Source organism: Lutra lutra, chromosome 14 (genome assembly GCF_902655055.1).
Source record: "Lutra lutra chromosome 14, mLutLut1.2, whole genome shotgun sequence".
NCBI lineage: Eukaryota > Metazoa > Chordata > Mammalia > Carnivora > Mustelidae > Lutra > Lutra lutra.
The window spans coordinates 22,009,002-22,026,257 of NC_062291.1; the positions used below are offsets into that span (position 1 = coordinate 22,009,002).

Below are 17,256 nucleotides of genomic sequence, written 5' to 3' on the forward strand. Positions count from 1 at the left end.
TCTGCATATTTTGCATATTATGTCTGCATAAATGTTTGTCATTCCACATAACTTAATAATTATTAAAAATAATAGTGTATATCTCTGACATTTAGCTCATGCCCAAATACCTTACATTGCAGCTTTTACGTCTGTATTATATACTTATTTTCTTACGTTCTTTCCATAATGATTAAACATGTTTGATAATTTATTTCCAGAATATTCATTTGATTGTCATGTCATTCTCAAACCTGGCACTATTTCAAAATAATGCATAATAATAATTCATCATAATATAAATTATATGATCATAGAGTTTATTTTTACCTTAAAAGCCCCTTTTCTCTGTTTTGTTAGCATTTAAATCTTTGGGGTGGGGATCAGGTATTGATACTTTAAAAAATTTCCCCAATGGTCTCCTATGCAACTAATATGGCCTACTCTGCTAAGTCATCCATAATTTCCCCCTTTTCACAATTTCCATAACTTACTTTCTCTAGTCAGAGTTCTCTGCAGTTTTATATGATCATAGAGTTTATTTTTAATCTTAAAAGCTTCTTTTCTCTGTTTTGTTAACATTTGTTTATGATTATCAGAGTTTTAAATTATATGATTTTTTTTTTTTTTTTTTTTTTTTTTTTTTTTTTTTTTTTTTTTGGTCAGAGAGAGAGAGGGAGAAAGCAAGCACAGGTAGACAGAGTGGTAGGCAGAGGCAGAGGGAGAAGCAGGCTTCCTGCCGAGCAAGGAGCCTGATGTGGGACTCGATCCCAGGACGCCGGGATCATGACCTGAGCCGAAGGCAGCCGCTTAACCAACTGAGCCACCCAGGCGTCCCTAAATTATATGATTTTTAAGATGTTACTTTAGTCATTTAAGTCTTTAAGCATTAAGATATTGCAACTCAATAAACTATTGATTTCAAAGCATGTGAAATATATTTAAAGATAATTTAGACATTTTAACCTTCATTTCAAAAATATTAAGCATTAATACAATGTGGTACTGACATAAGGATAGAAATATAGATAAATGGAAAAGAATAGAGTCCAGAAAGAAATCAATATGATATTCAACAGGGGACATCTGGTTCAACATGGTGACATAGGAAGATCCCGAACTCACCTCACACAAGACACACTCAATCTGCAACTATATATGAAATAATTTCCTCTTTAAAAAGCCAAATTCTGGCTAAGTAATGACTATATGTTGGGTGAACATGAAAAGAAAAACCACATGAGAGCAGATAGGAGAGGCTGGAACACAATCTCATCATAAACTTGACAAAGGTGTCAAGGCAATGCAGTGAAGAAAAGAAAGTCTTTTCAACAAATAGGGTAGGCATATGCAAATATCTATATCTATATATATAGATATAAATATTTAGTCCAAGTTCTTTGGGACTAAATAAAATTTGACTCATAACTTGAAAATTAACAAAAACAAACACAAACACAAAAATCAAGAAAAGTGCCCTAACTGCAAGAACTTGAGCTATAAAACTTCTACAAGAAAAAATTGGAGAAAATTTTGTGACTTTGGTTTTGGCACTAATTTCATACATACACATTAGAAATGTGATCCATAGAAAAAAATCAGTAAATTATACTGTATCAAAATTCAAATCTTCTGTTTTTCAAAAGACACCACTAAAACAATGAAAAGATGAGTCACACACTCGGAAAGGATATTTGCAAAACAAATAGAAAGTAAATAACTTATCTAGAATATAAAGAATTTTTATAATTGAATAAAATTAGGACAAATAACCCAAGAGAAGAAGTGAGAGGAAAAAAAAAAAACGTTCAGAGACCCAGTTCTCATAAATGGCACTGCTTACCTTAATCTGTTAGTATTAGTATCATCATTTCTAAATTAACCTTTGTAGTTTTCACATGGGTCATTGGGTTCTTTCATTTAGTTAACATGATCACATAAAAATCATATTCAGCTTAATATTGGGCAAAAATACTTAAGGAGTTTGCAAGTAACGATATTTGTTGAAAGGTAAGAAAATAAATGTGTAGATGAAGGTGAATCTTATGGAGATTCTCATTTACCACGCTTTTCTAAAGGGCCAATTGCAATTATGTTTTAAGGAATGGGTAAGGTGTCTTCTACTTCCAAACAGGACGTAGTAAGTAGTTCATGGCTGGTTATGAAAGCATGTAGATTATGCTCCTGTGGACAACAACCAGAAAAAGCCAGATAAGGAATAAAAAAAAGGGACTGACCATTGCTGTTGCAGGATTTGCAGGCCATTATATTTTGCAAGCCATTAAACATATGGAGTCTCAAATAAAACAAGTTTTTCAGAGCCTACCAAAATCTGTCTTCAGCGCTGGCTATTTGGGTTTGAAACCAAATGACAAAATGAGAAGCAGCTTTAATACTAGGTGTAAGTCCTACTGCCAATAAAGGAAAAACAAGAGATGCTCATCGACGAGTTATGCTTTTAAATCATCCAGACAAGGGAGGATCTCCTTATATAGCAGCCAAAATCAATGAAGCTAAAGATTTAGTAGAAGGTCAAACTAAAAAATGAGGTAAATGTGTGATGAATTTTAAGTTCTTGTTGGTGTATACAAGTGCTAGCTTTTTAGAATAAAATGCCTCAAAGCTAAAAATAAAAAAGGGGGGAGATAAAAAACACATTTTTAAAAATATCAGAGAGATGTGGAAATCTAAGGAACTACTTCGTCTAAAATTCAAGAGATGGGAAGAATAATTTATAAGTGAATAGACAATTAGCTATCAATTTTTCCCTGGAACACTTGTCAATTTTAGGTGTAGGCTGATAAATGGAGCTTGACCCAGGCATAAGGCTGATATTGGAGAAGAGAGAAATCAGTAAATCTTTTAAAATTAAAGATTTCATAAGCCCCAACTACTTGGTAAGTTTTCTGCAAAAAAACATTTGGTGAAATCTGAAGTAGTATGGGGGTTAGAAGCTAAAGGGAAAAAACAAAAAACAAAACAACAACAACAAAAAAACACCACCACCACCAACAACAAAAAAAATACCTGACAGGCAGAATGACATTTCTTGCAGTGTTTAAGAGACAAAGATCAACCAAGGCAATCTTGAAATTAAAATAAGTTAGAGACGAAATTCTTAGAGAAAGTAGTGGATTGACACTAAAGATCTATATCCTCTTTTTACCTGTAGACATCTCTGAGGGAATGGAGAGGGAGGACACAATAGAGGCTAAAAGCCCTGATTTGGCCCTGGCATAGACTGCTGGTGAGGGAGGCAGGTGGAGATTTTGGCATTCATAGGCAGGAGAAGTGAATTGAAATGTCTCTGATACCCTACTTGTTTCCCCCTCAAGCATTTGACACATTTGAAGCTATATCAGGAGGCTAAAGATCTAAGCTGAAAAACTCTCAATAAGAGAACTACTGAAGTCTTACAGAGTAAAGAAGACAAAGACTCATCAGGCTCTTTTAAAATAAAAAATCCTAGGGGACCACATCTTACAAATATTGACAAATCAGGGGTAGACTGCTTTTTAGTAAAACAGGTCTAAAGAGGACCCATTTCAATTCCTAAGTGGATTCAGGTGAGTAGTCTTTTACCTTATCTAACATAGGAAAAGAGAAGCCCTCTGTAGTGGGCTGACATCATATGAGGGATACTGTGGTTCTTTCATATACACTTTGTGGTATACAAGAAAAAGTATGAGATATGTGATATTATATATCATAATAATACCATAATACCATATGTTACCTCTAAATGAAGATAATGTAACAACAACAACAACAACAACAACAATGACAAACAGACAATAGAAGAAGGTCAGATATTGGAGTTAGCAGATAAGAATATAAATTAACTATGATTAATATGTTCAAGAGAAAAGATAAAATAGATCATAGGATGGATCATTTTTATCAGAGTATTATAATTTTAAAAAGGAAATCTAGTGGATACTCTGGAACTATAAAATATAATAACAAACATTAAGAACTGAATGGATGAATTTAATAGCTGATTAGACAGAGAAGAACACTGCATCAGTGAATAAAATGTGTAATTGGAGTCCCAGAACAGAGAAAAGAGAGAGTATAATAATAGCAATATTCTTAAGTGTTTTATCCAAGAATCCCCCTAAACTAATAAAAATCATCTGGTCACAGATGGAGTGATGTGGGTGGATGATGGGCTAAAAGGGTGATGGGTATTAAGCAGGGCACTTGTTATGATGAGCACTGGGTGTTATATGTAAGTGATATGTAAGTGATGAATCACTAAATTCTACTCCCAAAACCAGTATTACACTCTATGTTAACTAACTAGAATTTTAAATTTCAGATTTCTAAATTTTAGAATTTTAAGTTTTAGAATTTTAGTTTAAAAAATCTGAAACAGGGGCGCCTGGGTGGCTCAGTGGGTTAAAGCCTCTGCCTTTGGCTCAGGTCAGGATCCCGGGGTCCTGGGTTCGAGCCCCGCATTGGGCTCTCTGCTCGGCAGGGAGCCTGCTTCCTCCTCTCTCTCTCTGCCTGCCTCTCTGCCTACTTGTGATCTTTGTCTGTCAAATAAATAAATAAAAATCTTTAAAAAAAAAATCCGAAACAAAAAATAAAAATTAAAAAAAAAAAAGCTTAGCAAATATCCAGGAGGATTTAAAAAAAGAAACGTAGACACATCATCATCAAATACCTGAAAAACAAAGGTTTTTAAAATTTTTAAAACTTACCAGAACTTAAAAGACAAATTAACTTAAAGGATTGATGAGCTGAATAGCCAATTTCTGAACAGAAACAACAACAAAAAAAAACAGAAGAAAATGGGAAAAAGTTCTCTAAGTGCTTCAGACATTTAACTGCCAACCTGAAGTTACATACATAGCAAAAATATCCTTCAAAATGGAAATGCAAACATTTTCAGACAATGTATATTGTTAGTATGACTGTATTTGAAAGAAAAAAAAGTGGATTTTCCAAAAGAAGGAATATGAACAAAGACAAAAACATGGAAATGCAAGAGAAAATGGAAAATACAAAAGAGAGTAAATATTTAGGAAATAGGAATAAATATTGACTATGTTAGTTGTAATGTTGATATAGTGCAAGTAAAATAAAAACTAAATGCATGAGAACAGTAATGAAAAAAATTGATAATAATGAGGGATTAAAGTAGTAAAATGTTCCAAAATTGAATTGGAAAGGTAGTAATTATTTGGGCAACTATAATGAATCAAGAATGCATACTATAATCTCTAAGGTAGTCATAACGAAAAAGAAAATAATGTTTTAGTACATTTCTACTATTTATTTACTTATTTTTTTTCTTAAAGATTTTATTTATTTACTGGAGAGACAGAAAGAGAGAGCTAGAGAGCACAAGTGGGGGAGAAGGAGAAGCAGACTCCTCATAGAGCAAGGAGTCTCATGCAGGGTCCCATCCCAGGACCCTGGGATCATGACCTGAGCCTAACGCAGATGCTTAACCAACTGAGCCACCCAGGTGCCCCCATATCTACTACCTCAAAGGGGAAAACTGGAGCGAGTTGGTTAAGTGGCTGTGTTTGGCTCAGGACATGATCTCAGGGTCCTGGGATCAAGCCCCAGTCCAGGCTCTCTGCTCTTCAGGGAGTCTGCTTCTCCCTCTCCCCCTGCCCCTCACCCTGCTCATGCTCTCCATCTCTCTCTCTTAAATAAATAAATAAAATCTTTAAAAAAATAAAAAATAATAAAATAAAAGGGGAAAACTATAATAATAAAAGAGTGATCCAAAAGGACAGAAATGAAGAGCAAAAGAAATATGAAATGTGAGAAACAGATATAAAATCAGTTATATCAGTAAGTAATTACATTAATACTTCATGTGAATAATGAAGAATAATTAGATTAAATACAAAAATCCCAACTACCTGCTTCTTATGAGTGTAACAGTTTAATTAAATGACATTACAGAAAAATCAAAAGTGAAATGATGGGTGTTGGTGTCTAAAGAGTATAAAGAGTATTACTTCCACCCTTATAGTAAGAACAAGAAAATCTGGGCAATTTGTAAGTTCAGAACTTCCTTGAACCCATCTGAGAGCGAAGGTTGCAAAGTTGAAAACTAACCTGAAATATGGACCAAGATGGAACTTAAGAGCTTGTTTACTGGGGTAGATGTAGAAGTATTCATCTAGAAGAGCTGATGAATTGGCAAAAGTGAGTGGCCAGAAGGACACTTGTAAGACCGTGAAATCCATAGGTATGGGAGAAGGGAGGAGTTCAGATTCTCTATGAATTTCTACAAATCACAGGCAGTCACTGAGAAGACTAGGAGAGTCTTTCATGGTGTGGGCCAGGGGGAGAAGAGCAGATGCTGTAGAAGGGGCACAAAACTACCCAGATACTTCTCCTCTATGGAAAAAAGTCTTGCTATGCAGGACTGGGAGGGCAACAAAAACTGTTGCCCTACAGTAATGGTAAAAAACTCATTGGAGCTGGGAGAGGGAAACAGAAAAACTACTTCTATCCCTGAAGGAGAAGCAAGAATATATGCTTGGCCCAGAACAATAGCTGGAAGATAGGCAAGAGGTTTTTAAACATTTTGCTCCCCAGACCCAAGGAAATGGTATATATTCAAGACCGAAGTTTATTTTCTTAAATACTTTTTATTTATTTGACACAGAGAGAGAGAAGGAGGAAATAAGAGGGGGAGAGAGCACAAGCAGGGGGAGCCACAGAGGGAGAGGGAGAAGCAGGCTCCCTGCTAAGCAGGGAGCCCAATATGGGGCTTGATCCCAGGACCCCAGGATCATGACCTGACCCAAAGGCAGACAATTAACCCACTGAGCCATCCAAGTGTCCCAATACTGAAGTTTAAACAGAACGTCAGAGAATGCCACCCCTGCCCCACTTCCTCTATGAAGATAAGAAGCATTGAGTAAAAGACAGTGCAGTACTGCAAAGAGAGCAGACCCTCCATGTAGTACATATAAAGGGAAGACCTAAACCTGAGGGTGGAGCAGGGAATGAGAAACAACCACTGGACAACCAGCCCCCAACCTAAACATGTTATCACTAGAGGAATTTGAGCCTGCCATGCATTCAAAGTAAAAAAGCAACCAGAAATCTTAAACCCAAGATGATGCTTTGATTAATATGAGCTCCCATACTAAAGGCCTAGTATGTGAAAGAAAGAAAAGTCTGCCCATTTCTAAGCTCACAACCTTTTTACCCCTAATGTTTTACATAAATCAAACACAGACACAGACACACATTCCCAAGAGGCAAAACAATCAACAGAATTAGATGTGGCTATTACAGAGATGTTGGAATTGTCTAATTGGAGAATTTAAAGTAACTATAAAAGACTCTATAAAAAAGGCCTAATGGAAAATGTGTAATGATGTAATAATGATAATAATTATATGAGTAATTTTGTAAGGTATGGAAACTGTAAGAAAATAAAAATGGGAATGACAGAAGTGAAAAATGGAAAACACAGTAACAGAAATGAAGACAACCTTCTATATGAACTCATCAGTGGTCTCAGCACAGCCAAGGAAAAAATTAGTAAACTCAAAGACACGTCAACAAAAATGATCCAGACTGGGGTGCCTGGGTGGCTCAGCCATTAAGCTTCTGCCTTCAGCTCAGGTCAAGATCCCAGGGTCCTGGGATTGAGCCCTGCATCAGGCTCCCTGCTCAACAGGGAGCCTGTTTCTTCCTCTCCCACTTCCCCTGCTTGTGTTTCCTCTCTCACTGTGTCTCTCTCTGTCAAATAAATAAATAAAATCTTAAAAAAAATGACCTAAATTGAAACAAAAGAGTAATAAGTACAGGAAGGAAAAGACAAATAAGCAAACTAGGGCATCCAAAAACTGTGGGATAATATCAAATTATTTTTATGCCTTACTAAAATGCCTGAAGGAGACAAGAGAAAAATGCACAGAAAAAATATTTGAAGAAATTATAGTTGACAGTTTTTCAAAATTAATGACAGACACCAAATCATAGATTCAGCAAGTTCAGAGAATATCAAGCAAGATAAATATCAGTCAAACAAACACAGCACACACTTAGGCATATCATAATCAGTTGAAAACAAAAGACAAGAGAAAATTTGAAGTTAAAGGACACATTATATACAATTTTACACCCATAGGCAAAAACAGAAAAAAACTCAAAACCGTATCTCATATCTTACACAAAACCTAACTCAAAATGTTTTACAAATAAAAATGTAAAACATAAAACTAAAATTTCTAGAAGAAACCTTAGGTAAAAATATCTGTGGCTTCTGGTTAGGCAAAGAATTTCGAGATATTACATAAAAAAGAAGAACCATTAAAGAAAACATAAGTTGGAAATTATCCAATTTGAAAACTTTTGGTCTGTGAAAGTCACTGTTAAACACATGATAAGTTTGAGATTGGAAAAAATAAATTGAAAATCACTCTTCTGACCAAGTTCTTATATTCAGAAAATATAAATAATTCACAAAACAACAACTGACTTTTTTTTTAAGCTTTCTAGGTGATTTAAACTTATAGCAAAGTTTGGAAACCTCTCTTCTACAGCATCCTCTTTTACTTTTCTTAGAAACATAGCTCTCCTTCTGTCTTAGATTAGAGTTGGCTTTGAAACATGAATCTAAACCCTAGACTCACTCATTCATATTCCCTTGAATATGTCTGGGGTGGCTTTCTGGTGTGTATATTGGCAGCCTACAGGCAGTTGGGCTGATATTTCACTTTTGGTCCTTCTGTCACTTCTGTTTATTCTATTTTTTCTTGGCACCTGTAGATTTAAATGTGACTTTAGATTTCAGGCAGGCACATCTTTTGAAAAGCGAAATACAGAATCTAAAATATCTGACATTTACTTTGAAAGATTATTAAATGGAAATGCATCTCAACCTGTCCATATGACTTATAAATTGGTGACGTTAATATATCGTTAAGCAGGGGTGCCTGGGTGGCTCTGTCAGTTGAGTGACTGCCTTCAGCTCAGGTCATGATCCCAGGATCTGGGGACTGAGCCCCACATCAGGCTCCCACCCCAACGGAGATCCTCTTCTCCCTCTCCCGGTGCCTGCCACTCTGCCTACTTGTGCTCTCTCTCTCTCTGTCAAATAAATAAATAAAATCTTTAAAAAATAATATATATATATATATATATATATATATATTTAACCCCCTCTCCAGGAGCAAATTGAACTTGCTTCTTTTCATTCAGGATAGACCTTTAGGCAAATCCACTGATGTAGATGAGTTGCAGTAAACTAATTTCTTTAGTATTAATTTTTTTTTACATTTTTTTAAATTTTCAGCGTAACAGTATTCCTTGTTTTTGCACCACACCCAGTGTTCCATGCAATCCGTGCCCTCCCTAATACCCACCACCTGGTTCCCCCAACCTCCCACCCCCAGCCACTTCAAACCCCTCAGATTGTTTTTCAGAGTCCATAGTCTCTAATGGTTCACCTCCCCTTCCAATTTCCCCCAACTCCCTTCTCCTCTCTAACTCCCCTTGTCCTCCATGCTATTTGTTATGCTCCACAAATAAGTGAAATCATATGATAATTTTTATGATTTGCTCAGGAGTTTATTTCTAAGAATAATTTTCTATTAGAGTGGTGACATTCAAATTTTAGTAGACATGAAAATCACCTAGGGAAGGGGTTTTAAAATATATAGATTCTTTTTTTTTTTTTAATGTAGATTCTTGATCTCCTATCCATGCAGATTGTGTGTAGTTAACATTGAGGTAAATTCCCCAAACCCATATTTGTAAGTACCTTTCCACAATTGTAATGCAGCTGGGGCCAGAGAACACTGCTTAAAGTCCTAAGGAAGATCATCTCTAAGAATTTTATGTATTTATGTGTTTCCAATAACTGAGAACTAGCACAGCCATTGAACTTCACCAATGCAGACATTCTGAGGCAAAGTAGAGCTTGGTAAAATATAAGGGAAGAAAATCTAGCTTTGAAAATGATCCTCCCCTTTAATTGCCCTTTTTAGTAAGTGACAACTTTTGTGAAAAAACTCACTGGAGAGTTATTATGGGCCTAGTGTGATAACAATCATTAATATGCTGGCCACAAATGCAATTCATTTGGTAAACGCCAGGTTCTTTGAAGCGTGAAGTACCTTATGTAATTGCATTTTGCAGCAAGAATGTGGCAGTGGACCCCTGGATGGCCATGTGGATCTCTCCCTCGAAGCACTGGATGGAAACTTTGATGTGTGGTCCTGAAATGGAGCTGTTTCAGTTTCCATCCTTCCTCCCATTATATTTTCTGAATTATCAGAATCAAAAGGGAAAGAATATTTTTCCTGTTTTTATATCTTATGGTCCTGACTAAATGTGAAAGTATTCTGACTCTTTAGAAAGGTGGTATTAAAAAGCAGTTTAGATTCTCATATGAATGTAACGATTATTATGAAACCAGCAAGGGAAAATGTGAAAGCAATTTGATTATCACCACCATACTATGTTGCCTTTTGCTTTTTCTCTAGGTTTTATTCTTTTCTGTAGTGAGGAATCTTATATCTATCCCCCAAATACTTTCCCCATCAAATGCATTTTCTTTTTTACTTCATTTGCCATTAGATTTTGCTAAGTACAACTGGGAATGGCATTATGGTCTCAGATAATAGAAGAAAAATTAAATGTGTTGAAAAGCTGTCTGATGCCTTTTCTGGGAGGGTAAGCTTCATTGTCATGAATGAACCTATTGGCTGATTTCTAATGGAGGACACAAGAGTGTGATTTTAGAAAAACCTATTGTGAGTTTTGGGAGCTCAAGCGAGCCACAGCCATACGATGCCACTGCTCAAGCATCCCATCCTTTGCATTTGTTAAATTGTATTTCTCATTAGAGATAACACTTGTAACAAGCCAGAGGAAAGTAGGTCTCGCTGCAGCTTAATTTGAGAAAATTGATTAAGATAAATTTAAGATTGTGCCCATCTTAGAGAAAAATGAAAAAAACTCATTATGAAAAGAATGGGCTGCTTGCTGGTATTCTGATAGGGAGCAATTTAATGAACAAATTTATGAACTGTTGAAGCCAAATTTTTAGCATTTGCATTTTGCTTGGTGGTTCCCAAAGAAAAATATTAACCCACAGAAGGAAGAAGTGAGCAGATGTTGACATAGAAAAATTGGGAAAATACACATGTTATAAAAGAGAGTTAATATTATTGTTAACATTTAGATGCACATGCTTTTGGCCTGTTTTCTATGGGTGTGTGTTTGTATTTTTGGCATCATAATTTATACACTGTTTTGCATACTGCTTTTTTTCACCTATTCTTAGATTTCCCAATGCTGTTAAATTTTTTTCAGAAACATAAATTTACTGTTTGTACAATACTACCTTTATACATTATAATTTAGTCATTCTTTTATAATTGGATGAAGGTTTATCTTACAAGATTACTCTAATAATCTTGATCCATCATAGAAGGCCTAAAATATTTGTGGAAGACTCCATATTTCCAACAAGTAAATTAAATGGCAGATGGTGGATTCTGGATCTCCCTGTTTATAGTAACTAACTCACTTCTTAAGAAAATTTTAAATGTTGATTAAGGTTATAAGCTTTAAGAACTGGTTATTTGGGGAATGTCATTTGTTACCATTGGGGTTGATTTATTGTTTCCTGAGTTGCTTCCATGTTTGAAGTCAGTAGATTAAAGAGAGTTCCAGTCTTTTCTGTAGGAGGAAGGAAGGGAGGAAAGGTTTATACATTTAGCAAAGTTGTGGGATTTTATTGTGAAGTCTGCCGGCTGAGTATTGAGGAGATCTGGTCCCAATAACTTCTCTGATTAGGTAGGAGAAGGTTGCTCCCTTTGGTTTATGGTGAGAAGCATGGAAGTCTATAAAGTGATCAGAGCTTGGCATAGAAATATTGTGGGGGAGAGGCGATAAAGTCTACTTTTTACTAAATTAAAGTTTGAGATCTTCTGACACTAAGGGTTTTCGTCAACCATCATAGAAGCTTAGAGTGGGAAGAGGACTGACTAGAGTTCCAAACTGAAAGTCTGAGTAAAGGGCTGTTCATTACAAATAAATGAGTGAATGAATGAATGTCTCTGACTATTCAATTCTCTGACATAACCTGGGTGTCTAATGTTTCTATTCAGTTCTCACACCAACTGTTGGAGTTAGCATCAGACCCTATAGGTTAAAGGTTCAGTCTCACAAGTTTGCGCCCCCCACCCCACTTCAGATCCTAGCTGCAATGAAGTGCCCGGGCTATCTGCACTTCTGTCTGACTTGGCTACAAATTTGAGGATTCCCAAAATTTCCTCTTTAGAGTTGATAATTTGCTGGAATTAAAATTCTATACTTATTATTACCCACTTTATTATAAAGGATAAAAATAAACAGTAAGATGAGCAAGTACATAAAGGGAGATCCAAAAAGGTCCCCAACACAGGATCTTTTGTCTCAGTGCAGTTGGGGTGTATCACCTTGACACCTTGACGTGTTCATCAATTTCAGAGTATTGCCAGGTGAACTGGGGAGATGCCAGTCCTCGACCCAGCCTGTCCCCAAAACATTGCTGAATGTTCTTGGTCTCACCACAAGGAAGAACTCAAGGACAGACACAGCACAGCAAATGAGTGACACAGTGGGAAAGTTTAGTAAAGCAAAAATACAGTCTCATGAAGTGAGAGTTGTCTAGCTTAAGAGAGAGAGAGAGAGCTGAGAGCCTTGGGGTTTAGGTTCTATCTTTTTTTTTTTTTTAAGATTCTATTTATTTATCTGACACAGAGAGAGAGAGAGAGATCAGAAGTAGGCAGAGAGGCAGGCAGAAGCAGAGGGAGAAGGAGGCTCCCTGCCAAGCAGAAAGCCCAATGCAGGGCTCGATACCAGGACCCCGAGACCATGACCTGAGCCAAAGGCAGAGTCCCAACCCAATGAGCACCCAGGTGCCCCTAGGTTCTTTCTTTTATTGACAGTTGTTAACTCTGGAGTGGAATATTCATTACGTGGGGTGGGGATTTCTTAGAAACAAGGTTTCATGCCTTTTCCCCCTAATTTGGTCAGGGGTTTACTCTCTGATTTGATCTGGCTTCTTATGGAGTACTTCCAGGACAGGCCTGACTTTCATGATAGCTGGCCATGACTACTTCTGTGTCTCTTCCATGTAATGTATTAGAACCTAACAAACTGCTTACTCTAACAGAAGCTCTCCAGACTTCATCATTTGGGGGGAGGGATTTTATGGATGTTTCATTACATAAGAATGATTAATTAAATAATTGGTCATTGAGAATGGAACTCATCTTCAGCCCCTCTCTCCTTTCAAAGGGATTTTATTGATAAAGCAGCTTAAGTCAGTTAAGCTTCACCTATAAAAAGTCCTTGAGACTACCCTACAGCTACAGAGGGGATCTCTTTAGGCCTTGCCTGTGACCTTTTTTGTCCTAAACCTATTTGTTCTTCCTCAGAGGCCTAAGTAAGTTCCTGCTTTGATGCATCTCAGGTAGTCCTCTTGATAGTCACACTTTGACCCCTGTCCTGATTCACTGCACAGGATTGCTCCTGGATCTGCCTTGTCCACACTCTGCAGCCACTGACAAGCTCTGCTCCTCCCTCACCTCCATTCCAAACAACTATAACCCCATCCAGCTCCAGTGTCTGGGGCTGTTTGTCTAGGAGAAGGAAACATATAAAAGTAACATACAGAACAAGTTCCATTCAGAATTGCAAACTGGCACTTTGCCATAATAATAACAATATTAATAACAAAAATATTAAAAGCCAGTGGTATTCATAGAGAGATTACTAAGTGCCAGGCATTGGCACTTATGAAGCTGGGAGTAGGGGTGGGGAGAATACTTAACAAGATTGGGACCAGTCAGGGAAATCCCCTTATTTCTGTTTTGCATATGAAGAATGCTAGAGTAACTAATTAAGAGCTCTAAGCACTCTATATGCATTATTTTAATAAATTCTTAAGACAGCCCTATAAATCGTTATAACCATTTTACACATGGTGATAACATCTTTTTACTTTACTAAGTCACAAAAAGGTGGAAGTAATAGGATTCAAACCCAGTGATTCTGACTCCAGTGTCAAGGCCATGGCAGGCTAGTGACAGATCCAAAAAGGATAGGAATGAATTAAGAAAGGTTTCTTGGAAGAAGGTTTGTAATTTCTCTAAGCAAAGAAGATAGAAGCCTGAGGACAGGATGGGAGAGGGAGTTCCAACTCAAAAAAAATACTGTGTTCCCCTTTTTTTTTAGAACCTCTTATGATTTCTCTCAGCTTAATGTCTTTGAATATGCTGGTTTCTGTACTTGGGATACTTCCTGCCTTCTATTCCTTTGACTAACTTCTGTTTCTCCTATAAAATTTAGTCTGATACCACCTTGTCTTGAAGACTTCCTTGCATGCAATGCTTTTGATTTATTGTTCCCTACTCACCTTGTGCTGACTGCTAACATAGCTCATGTTAGATTGATTGTAAAATAAAAAACACCCAATCTTAAAACCCTCTCTACATCCATGCAGTTTGCCACATAACTGCAACCCCATCAGGAGACAGTATCTCTTTTCTCTGACTCCTTGAGCATGGCTTGGCCTTGTGACTTTCTGTAGCCAGTAGAAAGTGGTTTAAGTGATGGTATTCCCCATTTCAGTCTTGACTTTTGTGACTCCTAGTGTTTTGGAGCCCTACCTCTTCCATGAGAAGAGGCTGGGATACCCTTCTAGCGGATGAGGAAGCACATCAGGAAAGCTGAGGCAACACCCAAAAAATACTGCCTCTGGCCAAACCACCAGCTGACTTTAGATGCATGAAGGAGCCCAGAAGAGGACTGTTAATTCCAGCCCAAATCAGCAAAACTGCCAAGTCAACCTGGAGAGTCATAAGAAACAACATTATTGTTTTAAGATGCTAAGTTGGGGGATGATATATTGCAAAAGGTTACCAGCAGATACAGAAATTGATGCCCATAATGAAATGCTGAAGTATGTAGCATTGGCTTTCTGTTCAAGTGGTAAGTGGAGGCTAGAAAAATGGTAGGCAAACTATAAACTCAGGCTGGAAAAATGGTGAGGAAATTTTTACAGGAAGCTGGTAGAATAGCAACCTAAATTATATAGTAAGGAAGTGACTAGCAAATTGCCTATAGTACCTTGGAAAATGGAATCTCTAACAAACTTTTGGATTTGGCTGAGAATATCTCTTGGTGCAGTGTTGGAAATATCAAGTAGTTGCTGCCTGTTGAAAATGAAAGAAAAGTATAACAACAAAAAAGCTGATCAGGTTGCAAAATGTGAAGTCTGGAAAATTAAAATGTTTTTCATCTCCAGCCTCTCAAGCCAGTAAAAGATCAAATAAAAATTATGTCAGAAAGATATGGCCTTGGGGTAAAAATGGATCTGGAAACAAGGATGTATAGAACCTAGGCAAACACATTTTGATCAACTAAAGGAAAAACATAATTGGTTAGCAGTGACAAATTAATATATAAAGAATCTATAAAGCTATGAGATTTTTAAAAAAATATGAACATGCACTTATTTTTAAACCTCCCAACTTCTTTTCTCTCTTTTAGTAATTGTCATCCTTCTCTCTTCTCTCATTTGCTTTCTATATTTCTTTTTGCTTATTCCTACCTATCTCTCAAAGCTGGGAACAACATAACAATCTAAATATAATGATCCTTGTAACATTTTTCAAACCATCCATTTTGTGTAATGGACACTGCATGATGAGTTTTAAACATACTTAGGATAATTGAATACATGGTGATTGTATTGCTGAGTAAAATTGTAAGTTTATAGAAGAAAGTATAACTTAATACCCAAGTATTATTGTAGTGAGAAAGCATCTTTTAAATTGGAAACTAAAGACAAAGCAATTTATCAGGTGCAAGGTGTCAACTGAAAGTTCCTGAAAATAGAAGCTTCTAGATTTCTTTATTTTTCTTTTTCATTTTTTTTTCTTTTTTTGGCAAGCTTGGGGGTTCCTTTAACTACTTGTGGAATTGGATACAATTTGTTGCCTCACCTTTCAAGCTTCTGCATTCTGCAAGTCACAGGGTGGGGAAATTTGTGTTTGAAAAAACTGAAAAGGATAGGATAGGAGTAAAAAAAATCATATGTTGTAATATTCTGTTCTCATTGCCAAAGTAGGCTCAGCTCCTTTCTGGTCAAATGAGGTCAACTGGAGACCTCCTTCTGTGTCACTTCCAGAAAAATCCATTTGCAGTCTCCACATATTTTCAGTGATGATGATGAAGAAGAAGAAGAAGAAGAAGAAGAAGAAGAAGAAGAAGAAGAAGAAGAAGAAGAAGAAGAAGAAAAGAAAAAGAAGAAGAAGAAGGAGGAGGAGGAGAAGAATAATTAAGGCTTTTCTGAATAATTCTTGGAATACAATTTCTTGCAGTACAAAATGGATGAAGGATAAGATATTTGGATTCAGAACAGTTCATTGGTGTGGTGTGGTGGCTGTCAAGCAAGAAAGCATCATAGGATGCATCAGCAAAAGAAGGAATAGCGAAATGTGATAAGCAAGTGTCTATTTTCAACCCTGTCATGGCTGAAAGTTCACCAAAACTAGTAACCAGGTTTATTTCTCTGTGGTCTGGAAGTTGTTGGAGGGGTGTAGAAACAAGCAGGTAGAATCAGAAGTTGAGCCTATAAAGGATTTGAAGAAAAGATCAAAGAGCATCTAAGACTACTAATCATGAGTGTATGCTGGTCACACTGCATCAGGAAGGTTGCCTGAACTTTAGGACTTCTGTTTCTGGAATGATGGAATGACTTGTATCAAACTAATTCTCCTGCCAAGACAAACTGTAAAAGCTGGATAAAACAGTAGTTTGAAAGCACCCAGGAGTAGCCTCGTCAGCCAAAACTTGAAGGGCCAAGAGCTCTGAGAAAAATGAGGTGTTCTGGGGAGAGCCCATATTTATTTCCACATCTCTTCTTGGGAAATTTGCCAATTTATAAATTGGAGAATAGAAGTCTAGCAGGTAGAAGCATGCTGGGATTTTAATATTTTCACTAGGCTGAAGAAACAGATTTTGGAACTTGGGACTGCCAGAGTAGCAAGGAATTGAAGAACCAAAGTACTAGAAGGAAGAGAATCTTAAAGAAATGAGTCTGAAATTCTGTGTGAAATTTCCTGTGGCATCCACCAACTCCTAGCTGTGCTCACATGAGATAAAGTAAGCCAACTCTCTGAAGAAAATAGTAGAATGTAGAAACTGAGCACAGTTTTTTGAGTCATCTAATACTGAGTAAACAAAGGTTGGGTTTCAGGAGTCAACAAGTTAGGAAAGCCCTAGGAA

General features: G+C 36.6%; 1 protein-coding gene across 1 annotated transcript; it reads left to right on the top strand.

Moving 5' to 3' along the window:
• Positions 1 to 2,157: 2,157 nt before the first annotated feature.
• LOC125084367 (mitochondrial import inner membrane translocase subunit TIM14-like) lies at positions 2,158 to 2,551 on the top strand. Its single transcript, XM_047701609.1, is given in 2 exon segments — positions 2,158 to 2,345; positions 2,347 to 2,551. Coding segments are annotated over 2 exon segments (369 nt in total). The 3' UTR covers positions 2,528 to 2,551.
• The last annotated feature ends 14,705 nt before the right edge of the window (positions 2,552 to 17,256 follow it).